This window comes from Pelmatolapia mariae, linkage group LG20 (genome assembly GCF_036321145.2).
Source record: "Pelmatolapia mariae isolate MD_Pm_ZW linkage group LG20, Pm_UMD_F_2, whole genome shotgun sequence".
In the NCBI taxonomy this organism is placed as follows: Eukaryota; Metazoa; Chordata; class Actinopteri; order Cichliformes; family Cichlidae; genus Pelmatolapia; species Pelmatolapia mariae.
This window is the reverse complement of record NC_086244.1, coordinates 27,321,478-27,337,918: the sequence shown is the minus strand read 5'-3', so window position 1 is coordinate 27,337,918 and position 16,441 is coordinate 27,321,478. Positions and strand designations below refer to the sequence as shown.

Below are 16,441 nucleotides of genomic sequence, written 5' to 3'. Positions count from 1 at the left end.
AATCCAGGAATTAAACTTAAGCCTTTTAACATCTTAATACAATCTGTCGCTCTTAATAAAGTTTTTTCTGGATGTTTTAAAGCTTTTATTGGGGAAAAAAGGGAAACTGCTGGTCTTCCTAATAAATAAAAGCTCTGACATCTTTTTTGTACCCACTCAGGAGTTTAAAAGCTCTTCTCTCTTCTGCTGAGTGGCTTAAAAACTCTATGAGATAAGCTAAGCAAGATAAGTTGTTGTGGAAATGTCGGCAATAAAGTGAATTCCAAGGAAGCAGCTGCCTTTCAGAGTCATATTACAGCTGTTGTATTTCTAATGGACTCGTCTCTCCAAAGGAAACAACTCCTTCCAGCAGAGAAATAAAAACCATCCATTATTAGCACTTCTTAACCCTCCTTCTATTACTGATAACAAAAGCAACGTGTTAAAAAAATGTGAGCTCATTTTAAGACAAAGCATATGTCATCACATACATGTGCCTGTCTGTATTTACATGCTATATAAAGAAAATTAATAAACACAGATATCTCATGTGAAACAATCAGAGTGTTTCTGGCTTGACAACAAATTACACCATCACTCAAAGTAAGCTGCTGAATAAGAAATGTGGCTCTCCTGTGCCTTTAAAAAAGCTCTGACAGCTCTAACAGGGTTGTTGTTATGAACTGTATATGAAAAAATAAGCGTGTGGCATTCAGAGCTGTTTGCTTCAGTTAGGATATTTATTGCTGCCAGTCTGGATGTTTCAGAGCAGCGTCAAAGCAGCACCGAGCAGAGCTGCGATGACTCCCGTGCTCGCTCTGTGGACAGCAGATGCTGCTACCGCTGTCTGACTCGCAGTCAGCCACTTTGAAAAAACGCTGACTCGTGCGTACACCCCAGGCTTATGAGGAAGTCCACACTCCTCTCCGAAGCTCGTCACGCCAACCAGATAAAACCTATCCTGATTCTCGCTGTAGCACTGCAGCGGGCCCCCGCTGTCACCCTGAAGCAGACACAAACAGCAGCGGCGTGAAGTTAATTTCAACCAGCCCGTAGTGACTTAATAAAAAACCCAAATAAAAACAAAAACAAAACCCAAGGATCAGCACCTGACAGGCGTCGACTGCTCCGCTCTCCAGTCCTGCGCAGATCATCTTCTCAGTGATGATGCCGTTATACCAGGTGACCCGGTTACATGTTCGTCTGTCGATGAGCTCCACCTCAGCTTCCTGCAGTTTGTTCATCAGCGGGCCTGCAGTTCACACACCAAAGATGCTTTGAAAAAACTTTATTAATATATGTGACGTAATGTGAGAGCGACATTTAAAAACAGAGGAAAAAAAATCATGCTTTAAGTATCTACATTATATAATATATTCAAAAACAGGTCACTAGCAGCCCATTGTGACTCAGTTGTAGATTAGACTGTGATAGCCACACTTGTGCGACCTGCCCTAGAAATGACAGTTTTCCACATCTGTTGCACTGAGTGACCACCCAACTTGAAGCTGATGTGCCACCTTATTTGTGAGGCACTGTAACCTGGTCAACAAATAGCTTGCGCAGCATGAACACTTGATTTGACAATTCTGCACTTCTCAGGTTTCAGAGTGCACCCCAGTGATCTACATATGGTGTTTCACTGATTCTTTCCTATTCAGTGTGATCTTTTCTGTTTCCAGGGGGTGTTGTAGAGATATAAGAGCCTGACCTGATACCTGAGCTTTCCTAGTTTCCTTGAGTGCTTTATATGGCTCATCCATTGAAATGGATATACACAGCCGAGCTCTAACTGGGACTTGAAGTTGTGTTAAAGAGGTTCTAAAACCGTTCCTTTCATCACTCAGTGGTGTCCTTCATATCTCCTGTCAGATGTTACCGGTGTAACATCATGTGGATACCACAGTTTGCCTTCAGTGCAGCAAACAAGCCTTGGGAGTCGTTCTTATCTGACAGAATCTGCGATTCTTCTCCTTCTTTTTGTAGCATCAGGAACTCCAAGTGTTTCTTTCTTCTTTCTTTCTGCGTTTTGGTCTTTACTGTGAGGAAGGCTGGTTCTGACTTTCTAGAAGTTTCTGGATTTCTACACAATCCTCTGAAAACCAGCGGGCTGTATTTTGAGTAGCAGCCTTCAAGATCTCAAGATGTTCTTGAGAATCTTCAAGAGCCAGTTCAATTGCCCTGGCAAATCTTTTTGGTATTCAACACATGCCAGCTTCACAACATCAAGTTTTCTAGTTTTCATCTTATGAGGTAGGCTTCAGGGTTAAGACGAGCTCTAACATTCAGCAACGTGCATTACCTCTGTTGATAAGAACTTGTGAAAGGCAGCACTGAAAGCCACATAATAGTCAAGTAGATGTTAAGTTCAGCAGTAACTTGCCAGTGGAGTTCATTTCACCTTTAACAAAATTTCTCATCGTTCTGTTTGTAAACTTTTCCTGTTCTCACAATAAACTTCCTGATGATCAGAAGTTTGTCTGCTGCATGGATGACATGTAACACCGGACATACAGATAATACAGCTGCAAATACTTCAGAACCCCTTCACTTTTTGCATGCTTTGGTTGACATCAATAAACTCAGCTATTTCAATCATTTTCTCAACCTTTCATCTGACTTGTGTTGCCAGGAGCTGGCAGAGCCCACATTGAGATGTGTTAATAAAAGATAAAAAGTAAATCTTCAGTAGTAAATCTCTGTTTCTCTACCTGATAAATGTGTAAAACTGAAGAAAAAGTTCTGCTATCTCACTGTGCAGACTCTCCCGTATTTACAAAAACAACAAACAGGTTTTGTTAATTGTCAAAAATGTTCTTTTGTTGAACCAAAATTTCTATAGTAGACAATGGAAAACAAACTTTTTTGTCATTTACTTGTTTATCTGTTACTTAGCTCCTTTGATGTATAAATGGGCGTGGCTGGTGGTCTTTGTCAGCATGTAAAGTTGTAAAACTTATAAAAATACATTTAAAAGTCCAAAAATGTATCATTCACTTTTTCCAAAACTGTCCAACGGGCCAGATTGGCTCCAATTTTGGCCCCCAGACCTTATGTTTGACATCCCTGCCCTAAACTAAATACTAATTTTTCTTATTTTAAAATAGTAACTCTGGCCTTTCCTACCTTTGTAATAGGTGCTTCCCCATCCACTGATGAAGCAGTGGCTGAGGTTGAGCATGGCCTCATGGATCACATCACCAGGAAGGCAAATAGGCTGGATGTAGTTGGTGAACTTAAAGGGCGAGCTGAGCAGCAACAGCGTCACGTCGTTATCGGATGTGACAATATTGTAATCATTGTGCATTTTCACTCCCCTGATGGAGCGGACCTGGGCGTATTTTCCCGGAGAAGATAGCGTATTTAGTCCTGCCACCACACGAAAATTGCTTAGGCTGATCCATCTGGACACAAAAGAGAAGAGTAAAAAAATCATAAACATATACATAAATGGAAGCAGACAACTTCTCTCTGTCAGCGTTTACCTTCACGCCAATAAAGTTGCGGTAAAGATCTGGAATTTCTGTTACTCTACTCAGTAAGTAAAAGATGGCCCAAGTTTTAAAAAGCCTTAAAATTAAAGATGACGCATGTATTTTGAGCAACATGTGTATTATTTTATCTTATAGGAAAGGTCCAAAGCAAAAGTTCGAACACCTCACCGGGTTAGTACTCGAGAAGTCCCGCTTTGTCATTATCAAAAGCTTTTAAAAAGCTTTATTTCACTTTTTCAGTTCTTGTTCAGTCACCCCCCCCCCCCTCCCCCATTGTTTGTGTAAAGTGCTCTAACTGTTACTTTTAAGATACTCACAGGTGATGGTAGAAGCAGTGTGTGGCAGTGAGCACCCAGACGCTGCTGAGGATAGTGCCACCACAGTGGTGCCTGTATTGGATCTGGATGCTGACCTGCCATGGCCACGCCCCCTTGGGAGCCTCCCGGCCACCCACGATCCGAGAAGCACCTGGAGGACCAAAAAGAGGCCGTTCCCCACAACCTAATAAAGATTAAAAAAGGTTTTAAGTTGACTTTTACGTAAACTTTAAATGTGTTTTTCATTTTAATGTGAAAAACACAATTATACAGCTCCTTTCTAGCGTTACTGACCACTCAAATATACAGGTCATATTGGTAGTAGTCTCATAATAGTATTGTAGTACTGGTTGACGCTTTAACATATTAGGATACTATTACCATATACGTGTTGGCATTAACCATACCTTAATTACTTGGACATTACTTGGATACTAGTAATATCCCCTTAACTGGATTATTGAGAGGGATCCAACATTAACTTTCTGGGGTAATAACCTGCTATTTTCATATTGTTACCTGCTTGTTTCTCCTTGATCACCCCCCTATTACCACATTCTTGCCGAGCTGTACTAAAAAGTGCTACCGAATAATTTTCAAAGCGCAACAAACATCCAAAATAGCCAAAAGTGATTATATAGGTTTTGGTGACAGCAATGGTGATAGAAACCAAACTAATATATATAAAATATAAAAAATTGAATAAAATAGTATTACTTGTTTTTGTTTGCTTTTGTGATAACACATAATAGTGAATAGTGGGTGAATGGTTTAATTTTTCTTAAACTGCAAAATTGCGGGTGATGTGCTAATTAATCTTTCTGTTAGTAAAGAAATAAAGAAAGTACATTAACAACGAGGAAGTGAACTGAGTGTATCACTGAGACGTCATCATATCATAACACAAATAAAATGTTTATCAGGTAAAGTGCTGAGTCACAGTCAGCACATGGACCCAGTAAAGTAAGCTGCTCAATAGTAGCCATCATCTCAAAAAGCTGAAGTGAGACACCTGTTTAAAAAAACAAAACAAAACTTATATTATTTCATTAGAAAATTTCACCTAAATAACACTCGGGTCCAAGAAAGAGGGGCTTTGCTAAAAACAAACAAAAAAAACACCGCAAAACGGGATTCTGATGTTACTGATAATCAAAAACTGGCTGAATACGTTACTAAAAAGTGGACGAAAAGAAGAAATAACACTAAAACCTCTGCCTGTACTCACTTGGTGGCGAAGCGGATAATGCAGTCAAATAGCAGACGTTCAGACACAGGAGAAGACCTTTTAACTCCATTTAGTTTCAACTCTTTTCCTTCATAAATGTATATATAAATATATATGTGTGTATTTTTGATCGCAAACAGAAACTGTTCCGACCACCGATGACGTCAGGTGCTCGTTCAGCTCTTTTGATGTGCGTAAAAAAAAGTTTTAACGGAAAAGCAGCTACTCTACACAAATGTGAATGCACTTGATTTATTTTAAGGCTCCGTTTGCATTGATTCGCACACACACACGCGCGCGCGCCCATTACATAACAGCAAAAAGACAGAGGGCAGGTTAGCGGATTAAGAGCTGCCTATTTGCATTTAAATTTGTGCTATTAAAGGGCGAAGTGCTGGAGGAGGCCTGTAAGTGAAAACAGTCATTTGGAGATGAGGTGATCGGCTTAAAATAATATATTTGCAAGTATGTGACGATAAGTGAACAAATGTTTATAACACTGATGTGTAACATGTGAGAAAGAGAAACAATTAAGGCGTTAGTTGTGTGTTCGCGCGCGCGCGTGTGTGCGTAACTGTCCTTTTCATACACTCATCAGCTTTAATGTCTTTCAAGAAACTATTATTTTCTTCCCATATCTCAGACATGTAGTGGCCTCCCCTATTTGAATGCCTAGACATGATAAATTCCTGCACTACACACACACTGCACACACACACTGCTCACACAGTGAGCCAATGCGTTTTGTCAGAAAAACCTTGAGCGTGTTTTCTGCGCACAGTCTCTCACCATGGATCATCCCTGATCCTGTGCTGTGAGGCGCTCACTGGGGGGGTTTGGAGTCTGCGGGCCTAAATGACCTTTACGATTTTACGAAACGCGCTCTCCGACACTCCCTCACATTCTGCTGAGAGTCATCAATTATGCAGGAAAACCGCTCGCGCTGAGGGGGAAGGTAGCAGCAACAATATGGCGACAACCGCAGTTTCTCCCCAAGCTTTTTCACATCTGCAGTCCTGCAACGGCTCTCTGGATTCATTGTAACGCTTACGAAGTGAGTATCCTGCGTTTGTAACCGTTGGGGAAAGCCTGGCGCGCCTCGGTAGGTGAGGGCAGATTTTCTCTCCGTCGGTAGGCTATCCCTGCGTAGCCTAAATGTCGCAGAGCTGCACACTGCCCCGCATCTTTTTTTGGGGGAGCGAGCGCGACGAAACAGGGTGTCTGCGCTCGATGGGCATCTACCGGCTGGACCAGTGCGAAGAGGGGGGGAAATATATTTAACAGCCAGTTGTTGTCGGAATTTATCAGATTAACCATTTCACCGAGCATCGGAGGTACTGATTAGAAAACAGGGGAGGGAGGAGAAAATGTCTCATAGGTTAGGCTTCAGGCAGGGCGCCGTCTGACTTCTTCGAAGCCCAGAAAACTTTGTAGGTTTTTATTTTTAATTTGGGCTTTTTTCTTTATATCCTCCGGACTAAAGGATGTTGCACTTGAAACCCCACAAGGCTTCAAGAAGGGGTTGATGCTATGTAAGTAGCCCGATCTTCTTTCCATCACCGGCAGACGGGAAATTTGCATTCCTCCAGGTGATTTTGGCGTGACATGAGCATTGCTGTTTTCTAATCGTCGTGTTTAACGCCGTGGTGCAGACTGTGTTACTTTTAGCTTCGCAGCCTGGGTTATTTTGTGCACAGATAGAGCCTTATTGATTTGGCAGTCGACATGGCTTCACGGGTGTGGTGCAGATCCTTGAAGACAACGCGCAAAAACGCACAGAACATCCCTGAGAAGACAAAAAAAAAAAAAAAAACCCAAGAAAAACAAAACCATGTTTGCTGTTTCACAGGGAGGACAAAATGTACCTGATTGTTATTTTTACATCGACACCACACTCGTGACTTTGATCCACGGTTGCGCTTACCTCAGCGTGACAATTTTTAACATGTAAACCTCCCACTGCAGCAATACAGCTTTGGCCAATTTGGTTGTAGCGGGCCACTTCACTGCGCAGTATAACCCACAGCTTCCCTGTGAAGCTCAGCACAGGAATAGATTGGAAACGCAGTGGCTCTCTAATTCAAACCTTTAGGAAACAAGTTGAATTGACCGCGAAGATGCCAGAATGTTCTCCGTTTCTGTGTGACACTGATCGCACTGCTAGGCTTAGATGTAGCAGCCGATGGGACTGATAACGAGACGAGTGTTGCCACCACGACTTAATAATTGAGGAGATTTGAAGGATAAACTACAGGCCTGAAGGTGTCGGGGAAGAAAAAGAAAAAAGAAAAGAACGGAGGGTTGTGTGCACCCCCCGCACCTTTTTTGTAGGCACTCACGTGCGCGCGCACGTGTATGAATATGAGCTCGTGCAGTGCTGAAGCGGACAGCGCCAGCCTCGCAGCAGAAGGCTCCGAGGTTCTGGTGTCCATTTTAAAACAGACCTCTCGCCTCACCTGCTTCACGTCTCCTGTGCTTTTTCCACCTAGTGTCGGGACACGCAGAGTGGAGTCTTTCCCGTGTGATGCCGGTTTTAACGCGTCGAGCATTTCAATTAGAGGCTGTTATGTAAGAGGGAGGCAGGGAAGTGACGGGGCCCGCTGACTCAAATATGGCCGCCTGTCCTGTTCAGGCTGCAGACACCTTGCTCCTGTTGAAATGAAATGATTTTGCGCTGCAGCAGCAGGTGAAACACAGGGCGAAGAGAGGGGAGGGTGATGTTTTAGAAATCCTCCAAAAATTCTAATGATTTCGTTAATTTTTCAAGTCTGGCTTAACTGAACTCTAATTTCAGCTCCTTCCTCTTTGCTTCAGCACTGCCCGGTGTTCCTGCAGCTTGAACATTTGTCATGTTACCCTCTTTGCGTTTTGGAGAAAGCCTTTACTGTAAGGTCTTTTTTTCTCAGCCTTTTTGTTTGACAGAGTCATGAGGGGTGAGATTTTTAAACCTGTGGTTTGATTTTTTGTGCAGATGGAACTTGATCTTCATTCAATTAATTATAAAATACATCTTCTTTAATATTTATTTTGTTTGTTAACCTGTGCAACATCTGATTTGCCATGGCAACGCAAATATATGTAACCAATAAAAAACATACAACCTGAGGTGAAATGGCAAAACTGACCATATTCATCAACTGAAGCATATACCACTGGTTTGGAGTTCTTTTTTGGTAAAACAGCTCCTCAAAGGTTGGAAATGACTGAATATGCAGGTTTTTATATAAACGTTCACAGTCATCCAGGTCATGGTTGACTGGAAAGCTTGAAATAAGAATGCAACTGGGCTTCTTTAGGCTTGTGAAAACCTCTCATCTAAGAGGCTTCCTCAGTATATTATCTGATATTTCCCCCATCTTATGAGAATAAGCATTATGCGTTGCTCTTTAACACTCTTATCTGAAATATTCTCTTTATTTAAGTCAACCACACACTCTGCTGCTTCAGAGGATAATTTAACAAATGTCTGTTAATGGTTCTCTTCAGCTCACTTCCTTAATGGAGATAAAGTAGATGGAGGAGATCTCTTAGCCTGCAAATACTTATTTAACTTTACAAGATCTCAACATTTTCTTGTTTTTTTGTTGCATAAAATAACATTTTGCAGCTTTATTGTCTCCGTTTTCTGCAATCTTTTTAAATGGGCACCCAGCTAACTGTTAATTTCAGGCCACCATTTTTGTTGTATGTCATTTCATGTTCTATCCCCCTCCCCCCCTGCAGAGCTGCTACCGTGGATGGTACAAACCTAAAGACTAAGTAGCTGCAGGATGAAAACATGGCCGCACCCCTTCTTGCACCGCCAGGACCTGACAGCTTCAAGAAGTTTACTCCAGAATCTTTGGCGGTCCTTGAGCAGCGCATCCAAGAGGAGAAGAACAAAAAGCCACCCAAGCAGGACAGCAGCTACCGCGACGACGATGACGAGAACAAGCCCAAACCCAACAGCGACCTGGAGGCTGGGAAGAGCCTGCCCTACATCTATGGGGACATCCCTAAGGGAATGGTGGCGGTACCACTGGAGGATCTGGACCCATTCTACGTGAATACTCAAAAAGTGAGTATTCACAGACACACACACACACACACACACACACACACACACACACACACACACACACACACACACACACACACACACACACACACACACACAAACACACAACAATGATTTTAGTCAAATTGAGTGCTGGCTTTATTCTAAAACAAAGTATCTGACTCTCATTGCTGCAAATATTGGTGCAGTGCAATGTTTCTGGTGTTTGTCCCTCGCTCTCAGGCTTCCAAAATGCTCAAAATATTCCTCCCAAAAACCTTTAATATTGCATTTGGCAAGTGAAAATGTGACCCTGTTACATCACTGTTATCTTTCCATCCTTGTGCATGGCCTGATTTGTGTTTGCACTCTTTTTTTCATAAAACACTTTTCTTTTGATTTTTTTTCAATGTTTTTTTTTCATATTGAGAGATTTGATTGTGATCAGTTGAGCTCAGTTTAAAACAAAAATCCAACGCTTGCATGGCATCTGGAAGAAATAGTTGTAGCATCTGACTGTAGTGGTTATAGTAAATTTTAACCTGAGACATTGTGATTGTGTTGTTATCCCTCTGATGTTGTGTTACATCAGATAAACTCAGACATTCATAATTTTAGTACATAACTGGTTTGGACAGCATTCAGTAGATAAGAAACTTCATTATGTTGAAGTGAGTCACAAGTTATGACCGGAAATTACGCAGACAGCAGAGTCACTGTGGGTTTTTTTTAGGGTTTTTTTGACACTTGACTTTCAGGGGTGCTATGTTTACAGTTATTTTTAATTTTATAATTAGGCTGCAGGAGGTAATTACGTTTTCCTCCTCGAAGACCTTTGGGGAGTGTTGGAGCCGAGCTCTCGAGCTGTTGAGTGGGCCGTTGCTGTATCTCCAATGTGCTCACAGGGCTTTGGGGAAAAGGTCAGAAGCAGTTACTGTTGAAAGACCGTTGTTCCACATGACAGACTTTCCTAATTGTTGAAAAATTAATCTGTGGCAGGAGAGAGAAGCAGCAGCAGGCTGAGAGGACTCTGGTTGTCTTAAAGGAGACACGTGTCTCTCTGGGGTTTCTGTCACGTCTGACGTCTGGTCGTCCTCAGTGTGAGGACAAACAGATGACCTTGACAGTCTTTTAATGTGCACCTGTTAGCCTAAACTGCTGGAGACTGCATTTGTTTCACTCAACTGTTTTTGTTGTACAAAAGCCTCCGAACTTAAAGAACAGAAGACAGGCCTTGCAGATATTGAAAAAGGGAGAATTAGAGGCTCAGGAAAGTTGAAAACTATAAAGAAACTGTATTATGGAAAGCTGTAGAGCTAAAGATGCTTCTAAGAGTTCTACATTTTTACTCGTAGGAGTGCGAGAATAATTGATCATAAAATGGCTGTTCTTTCCTTTCCTTAAGCATCAGTGCAAATGCAAGGTGTACTGTGGTGAGTTCAATGCTCGTGTGTTCATAATAGGACTGAGCAGTGAAGGCTAAAACCTTCTACCATGGTAACATTGTTTGTTGTCTATTTATAGTAAAAAAAAAAGTTATATAACAAAATTGGCATTTTTGTTCAAGATGGTCTCCTTTGATCATATATTCATTTCAAAACTGCTGCACGTTTTGACAACAGCGTTGTGTAAACCTTGGTCCACACAGAGTATCTCAAAATATAGCAAACCCTACCTGACAAAACAGGAGGGTAATGCCGTGTTTAGTCATCGTCGTTACCTGAACAGATTTGTTTAGATATTGTGCATGTGTGCGTTAGGCTGCACAGCATCAGCATCAGCGTTCCTCTCCGTCTGTTTCCGTGTTATACCTCTCTGTCTTTACACCGTGCACGCTGACTGTTATGTAACGCACCAGTCCGGCGCACAAGGAGGAGACACGATTCAGATGACACGTGGCAAACATGTCCAGGGATCCATGGCACTGTTGATTGTTCACTTGCTTACATGCAGCTCACCTGTCTATTTCCCCCCACATGTTCCATATTAATGACACACATGCGCGTGAGCCGTGTAGCCTCGCTTGTGCTCTTGCTTCTTGTCTTTGCTTCTTGGCTTCAGGCAAATCTAATTATGGCCCCTAATCTAGTGTCATTCTGATACCAAAGGGAGCCGATGCTGCAGTGACACCAGATCAGGTGGTGACCTTGATGGGAGAACGTTTGCCTTGTGTGTCTTTGTCATTTGAGAGGTGGCAGGTTGCATCTGGATAGCTCCCTTGCAGGAAGGAGGTGCAGAAAGATGAGGGGGAATATATGTAAAGGAAGGTTGCTCCTCATCTTCCAGATAAATCTAGATTCGTGGCTCTTTTAGGCCATCTTATAGCTGAGACAGAAGGCCGGGAGGCTGGCTAGGTGATGACGCAGCAACGGCCCTCCCCGCCTGGTTGGTGGCCCGAGCAGAGCTGTGCCACGCTGAGCTGAGCTAGGCTGGGTCGTGGTTGGCATCACTGTTCAAGGCCGGTGAAAGATTTCAAGGAGAGGACATAGAAGGAAGGGAGGGAGGGAGAGATGAAGAGAGGACAGAGATGAAACGGACAACATGTGCAAGGATGCATGAGCACATTTGCTGTCCTTCATGCTGCAGCCAAAATAACCAAAACATGTTTTGCTGAGGACAAAGATCTGCCACAGACAGAGCAAAGCGTCTCAAAAATAAGATAACTGAAGTCACCCCTGTCACGAGTTCTTTGCCCCATCATATCAGTGGATGTATATCAGAGAAAAAGCAGCATTTTGTCTTGTGTGGACTGGTTAAAGATGTTTACAGTAATATTACCTTACAGTCCATAATGGTTTAATTTTCATCTATTTTAATAACATTGTCAGGAATATTTCAGCATGCCTCTAGAGACAATGCAAAAAGATATTTTTTTGCACACCAAATGGCATAAACAGGGCGAAATCACGGCAAGGAATGCATGGGCATCTCATAGGAAGGCCTTATAGCATTCATATATTAATGTCTCTGTGACTGTGGGGCTTTCGGGCTAAAGGCGCCATAAACGCAGCCCATTTATTGCTTGCCACAAGGGTCAAAAAAAGGAAGGGTCGCTGAATGGCTGTTGAGGCCCTCACGGATGCAGATGCTGCAGCCCTGCCTGCTGGATCGAGCTTCTGTGTCGAAGCCGCTCTCTCTCTCGCTCTCTTGGTTTCTCTCTCCCACCCATCCCCCCTCCCTCCCGTCCTCTTCTTCGTCTTCTGCCCAGCTTCCCCGTTCTGGCTCCTCGTGCCCTGCTTCTCCTCAGCCTGCTGTTGCCACAGTTGCTCCCTGCCTGCCTGCTTCACTCGCTCTCCACCCCCCCGCCTTCTCTGCCTCTCCTCCTCGCTCAGCTCTAGATTATGAAATTTTCAGTAGCTTTGCAGCAGCACTTTTGTCATGCGTTACCAAAAAAGAAAAGCGCTTCATGGATAGCTGTGGAGTACATGTGTGTCAGGGTAACAGTGGTGGTTATTGATTGTGCTGTGGTGCTGCTGCTGTATGTGATGTGTGTAATTATGCATTTGTTTGTGAGTCATGGATGTGTACCCTGCATATGTGCATGATGGCTGTGTTTAAGAGAAATGTCATGATGGGACATTTCCAAGCGTGTGATTGTCTTGACTGGTAGATGACAGTGTTAATGATGAGGGAGATGCTGCTCTGACCTATAATTATAATAAGAGAGGAAGGTTGGAGGAAGGAAGTGGGTCCAGTCATTTGAAACTGTGCTGACGTCTCCCTTCATCGAGGTAATATTGACATCAGGGGTGATCCGTCTTATTTGTAAGTGGACGCGTTCGTCATTTTGTTTTTTTCAGACGTTTATGTTATAGTAAGAACTCAGGCACGCACCTTATTTCTGTCCAAAACGCACAAAATACACGCGGTCATGTGACGCCACCGCCGTGAGGCGCCTTGCTTCCCACCTCCCCACCCATCCGCCCCGCTTCTCCTCTTTCCTCCTCCTCTCCCTACCTCCTGACTCCACTGTCGGTGTCTCTTCAGAGGCTTAACGTGGAGTGAGAGATGCCTTGTTAAAAGCACAAGGGCCCCATATCACTTGTGCAAATGCACAGTTCCATGAATGTTTCATGCAAATCGCCATGTTTTATTTAAACAATTATGAGGTTATCCACAGAAAGTGGCTTGCAAGCTCCTCTCGGTTTTGCCCGTTTCCTTCCCCTTAAAGATGCCACAGTGGGCGGTGCAGCACTGAGAGTCTGGGACAACACACAGTCATCCTGCCAGCAGTTCTCACTTTATTTGCATTTGTTTAAAAGCAGCATTTTACTTAAATGACCAAATGCACGTTGTTTATTTATCGTCCGCATACTAGCCGTGTATGCCTTGCAGAAAATGTTTTCACAATGTTTCAAATAGGATGACATATACGTTTTTAAATATTCCTTGCTATTGTTCTTTGTCTATTTATAATCTTTCTGATTGTTAACTGTCTCTCTCTCTCTCTCTCTGTTTCTTCTCTCCACAGACATTTATAGTGCTAAATAAAGGGAAGACAATCTTCCGTTTTAGTGCCACACCTGCCTTGTACTTAATAAGTCCTTTTAATCCGGTTAGGCGATTAGCTATTAAAATTTTGATACATTCATATCCTTTGAAATGGTGTCTAAACTGCTGGGACTGAAAAGGTTTCCTGTTTACGTGTATTATTCATGATGTGTTCTGTCTTTCTGCTCGTGCTGCTATCGACGTTTCCTGTGAGTGGAGGTACAGGAGAGAGTCGGTTTGTTACAGTCAAGAAAGAGCACAGGACGCCATGCAGTAGCCATTTTATCACTGAAGGGATAGGCTAGCACAAATGATGAGTCATCCTTAACAGTAAGCCAAGGTAGACCTCTTCGGTAAGCACATTATCGGTGCATTATCTAAGAATCCAGAATGAACAGTTGGAGGATGCACCCCTCTCTATTTGAAGCACCGTTAAAGACATAAAAGGAAACTTGTTTTAGGACCTCAGCTGATCAGAGTTGTATGTTAATATTTTATGTGCAAATCTGTCCATCTGTAAAAGTCAAAACATTTATAAGTTGCATCAAATTTGGCATGGTATACACAACACATATCAGTGATTATTAAAATGTAATATTAAAACAGACATGAGTATTATGAAAGCAAAATTTATTCCAAAGTATAATTTTTTGCCTTTTTGAAATATATTTTATTTGACTTGTTTTATCTTATCTATTTGCACAAGTTAAGGGAAGTGAGCCAGCTGTGTGTCATGTGACACACAACTGTTTGGGCATCTGGTTTAAAAATGAAGCAGAAGGTTTTCATCTTCTACACAACAAAACACACTTTGGCTGTGTGGACCCCCACTGCGCCTCCTTCCTGCAGCAATGCAACCTGTGAGTTAGTGGTGCCCGCAGATACACATGGTTTATTTAAAGATCTGTGCATATATACTAAATGAGGCCAGGTGCATAATTAAAGGTTTTCCAGTTTAGGCACAAATTAATTATTTTTATAGATATATATATATATATAAAAAGTAAGTAAAATAAAACAGAAAAGCAGTAATGTGAGTGGCATTTTATTTTGCCCACCTCCTGCCAAAATAAATCTACATTTGTGTATAGTGCACTGTGTAGGTCTTTGCAACTGCTGGTTAATGCTGTACAGACATATTGTTCAAATATTTCAAGGCACAATTAATACTGAGTTCTGCAGGCATTTAAAGCCAAGTCTGAAGTTTCCCTGGTTTCCTTTGAGTGTCAGCCTCTCTGCACTGAAAGCTTTGCACCTTTAAAATGTACTGTAGTTTTGCATTTCCCCTAAATATATACTGTTTAAATATTTAATAGCCTTTATAGTAGTGGCTACATTTAACCACCTTCAGTTAAGTGCTTTGAGTTCATGTCTTGACTTTAACTGTTTAAATATTGCTGGCTGTTTATGCGTACTCGACTGTAGGCCATACATTACCTACTGCAAGCCGTATTTTTTATTCTTATGTTTTACAATGTCACAGAGGCTTGATGATGTATGTGATTACAACTACAGTCTGCGTTTTCCTTAACATGCTCCTCACTCTTTTCAGCATGATCATTATGTGTACTATTTTGACCAACTGTATATTCATGACCTTTAGCGATCCTCCTGAGTGGTCAAAACAAGTAGAGTAAGTACACTTTATCTGTTTTCATAGTTATATAAATGGGTGATAACAGTTTGTGTCCCAATGTTGGCACTACATCTGAGTCACAGTCAAATTCTGTGAAATTTTAAATTTGGAATTTTCTCTTTAAACCCTCTGAACAATAACCATACTATATATTTTTCACACAAGAATCAAGATTTTAGAATTAAACACTGATGGGGCTATATGCTACAGGACACTATTTGTAATTTTGCCTCTGGACACCATCGCAGTGTATTTGAAAACCTCTGTTTTCTGGAAATTTGTGTGGCTCAAATGTAATGAAGCAACATTATAGTAAAATATTAGACCGACAGAAAAGTGTTTTATCTGATTTTGTATGATTCTAATTTTATCTAACGTCGGCATTTCCTGGGTGTTTTAACAGTTAATGAAGGTGCAGGCACTTAGAAATGAGCGAGCTTTGATCCAGCGCGGTGAACTGATTCTGTCAACGCTTTGTCTTTCAGGTACACGTTCACGGGAATTTATACGTTTGAGTCTCTTGTAAAGATCACTGCGCGAGGCTTCTGTATAGATGGGTTTACATTCCTAAGAGATCCATGGAACTGGCTGGATTTCATGGTCATTTCGATGGCGTAAGTATTTTAATTTCGATTGAGCTCTGAGTAAATAGGACGTTAAATTGGACACAAATACGTTGTGTATTTGGGTTGGGTTAAAGTAAACTGATGTTTTAGTTATTATCTTTTTGCCTGTTTCCTATCTGATAACCCGTCTTCTGTGTTTCCTCATTTGAGCCGAGACTTCTCTGGTTTTCTCTTTGGGAATCGAAGATCTCCATCTGACACTGCTCGGCCTCCTTGACAACACCCACATCTCACTGTCATTTAGTCTGATTCATCTCCCTCTCGCCATCCAACTCTTGTCATTCACATTTTCTCTCTCAGTCGTCAGGAACCTGCAAAATCCAATTTAATGCTCAGTGTCTTCCCAGCGACTATAAGTCACCTAGTTTACTTATTTCCATATGAGCAAATACAGCCCCCACCCCTCCCCCCAAAAAAGACCATCATACAAAATGTCATAAAGCTCATCTTTGTCTGAATTTATCTTTTCACCTTTTATCTGCATGTAAATAATAAGCTGTTGTAACTGTGGTTTGATCCTGCAGGTATATAACAGAGTTTGTAAACCTAGGCAATGTCTCAGCTCTGCGCACGTTCAGGGTGTTGAGGGCATTGAAAACTATTTCTGTAATTCCAGGTAAGACAGGATGGTGCG

General features: G+C 42.0%; 2 protein-coding genes across 7 annotated transcripts in view; one reads left to right on the top strand and one right to left on the bottom strand.

Annotated features, from left to right (window-relative positions):
* Positions 1 to 7,547, bottom strand: LOC134617961 (transmembrane protease serine 12). The gene is made up of 5 exons (XM_063463056.1): positions 7,475 to 7,547; positions 3,791 to 3,974; positions 3,106 to 3,383; positions 1,089 to 1,231; positions 1 to 982 (listed from the first exon to the last, which is right to left on the bottom strand). Exons 3-5 carry the CDS (start codon positions 3,284 to 3,286, stop codon positions 743 to 745), a joined length of 564 nt encoding a protein of 187 aa, XP_063319126.1. The 5' UTR covers positions 3,287 to 3,383; positions 3,791 to 3,974; positions 7,475 to 7,547; the 3' UTR covers positions 1 to 742.
* The window catches only part of scn8aa (sodium channel, voltage gated, type VIII, alpha subunit a), a 49,932-nt gene continuing 39,264 nt past the window's right edge, over positions 5,774 to 16,441 (top strand). For 2 of the 6 annotated variants that reach the window (XM_063463054.1, XM_063463049.1), the window contains exons 1-5: positions 5,774 to 6,072; positions 8,742 to 9,075; positions 13,526 to 13,644; positions 15,089 to 15,178; positions 15,667 to 15,795. In XM_063463054.1, the coding sequence (XP_063319124.1) occupies positions 8,797 to 9,075; positions 13,526 to 13,644; positions 15,089 to 15,178; positions 15,667 to 15,795 (617 nt within the window). In that variant the 5' untranslated portion in view covers positions 5,774 to 6,072; positions 8,742 to 8,796. Of the gene's footprint in view, positions 6,073 to 6,158; positions 6,551 to 6,590; positions 6,608 to 8,741; positions 9,076 to 13,525; positions 13,645 to 15,088; positions 15,179 to 15,666; positions 15,796 to 16,331; positions 16,424 to 16,441 lie in introns of those variants that run through there. The other 4 variants (XM_063463051.1, XM_063463055.1, XM_063463052.1 and 1 more) reach the window with 4 other exon arrangements.

Excerpts from the sequence above, each read along its gene's own strand:
- LOC134617961 (XM_063463056.1), bottom strand. The coding sequence starts at position 3,286 with ATGCACAATGATTACAATATTGTCACATCCGATAACGACGTGACGCTG. Across the intron at positions 1,232-3,105 it reads GGGAAGCACCTATTACAAAG|GCCCGCTGATGAACAAACTG; the intron begins GTAGGAAAGGCC and ends TGTGAACTGCAG. Across the intron at positions 983-1,088 it reads GAGCAGTCGACGCCTGTCAG|GGTGACAGCGGGGGCCCGCT; the intron begins GTGCTGATCCTT and ends TGTCTGCTTCAG.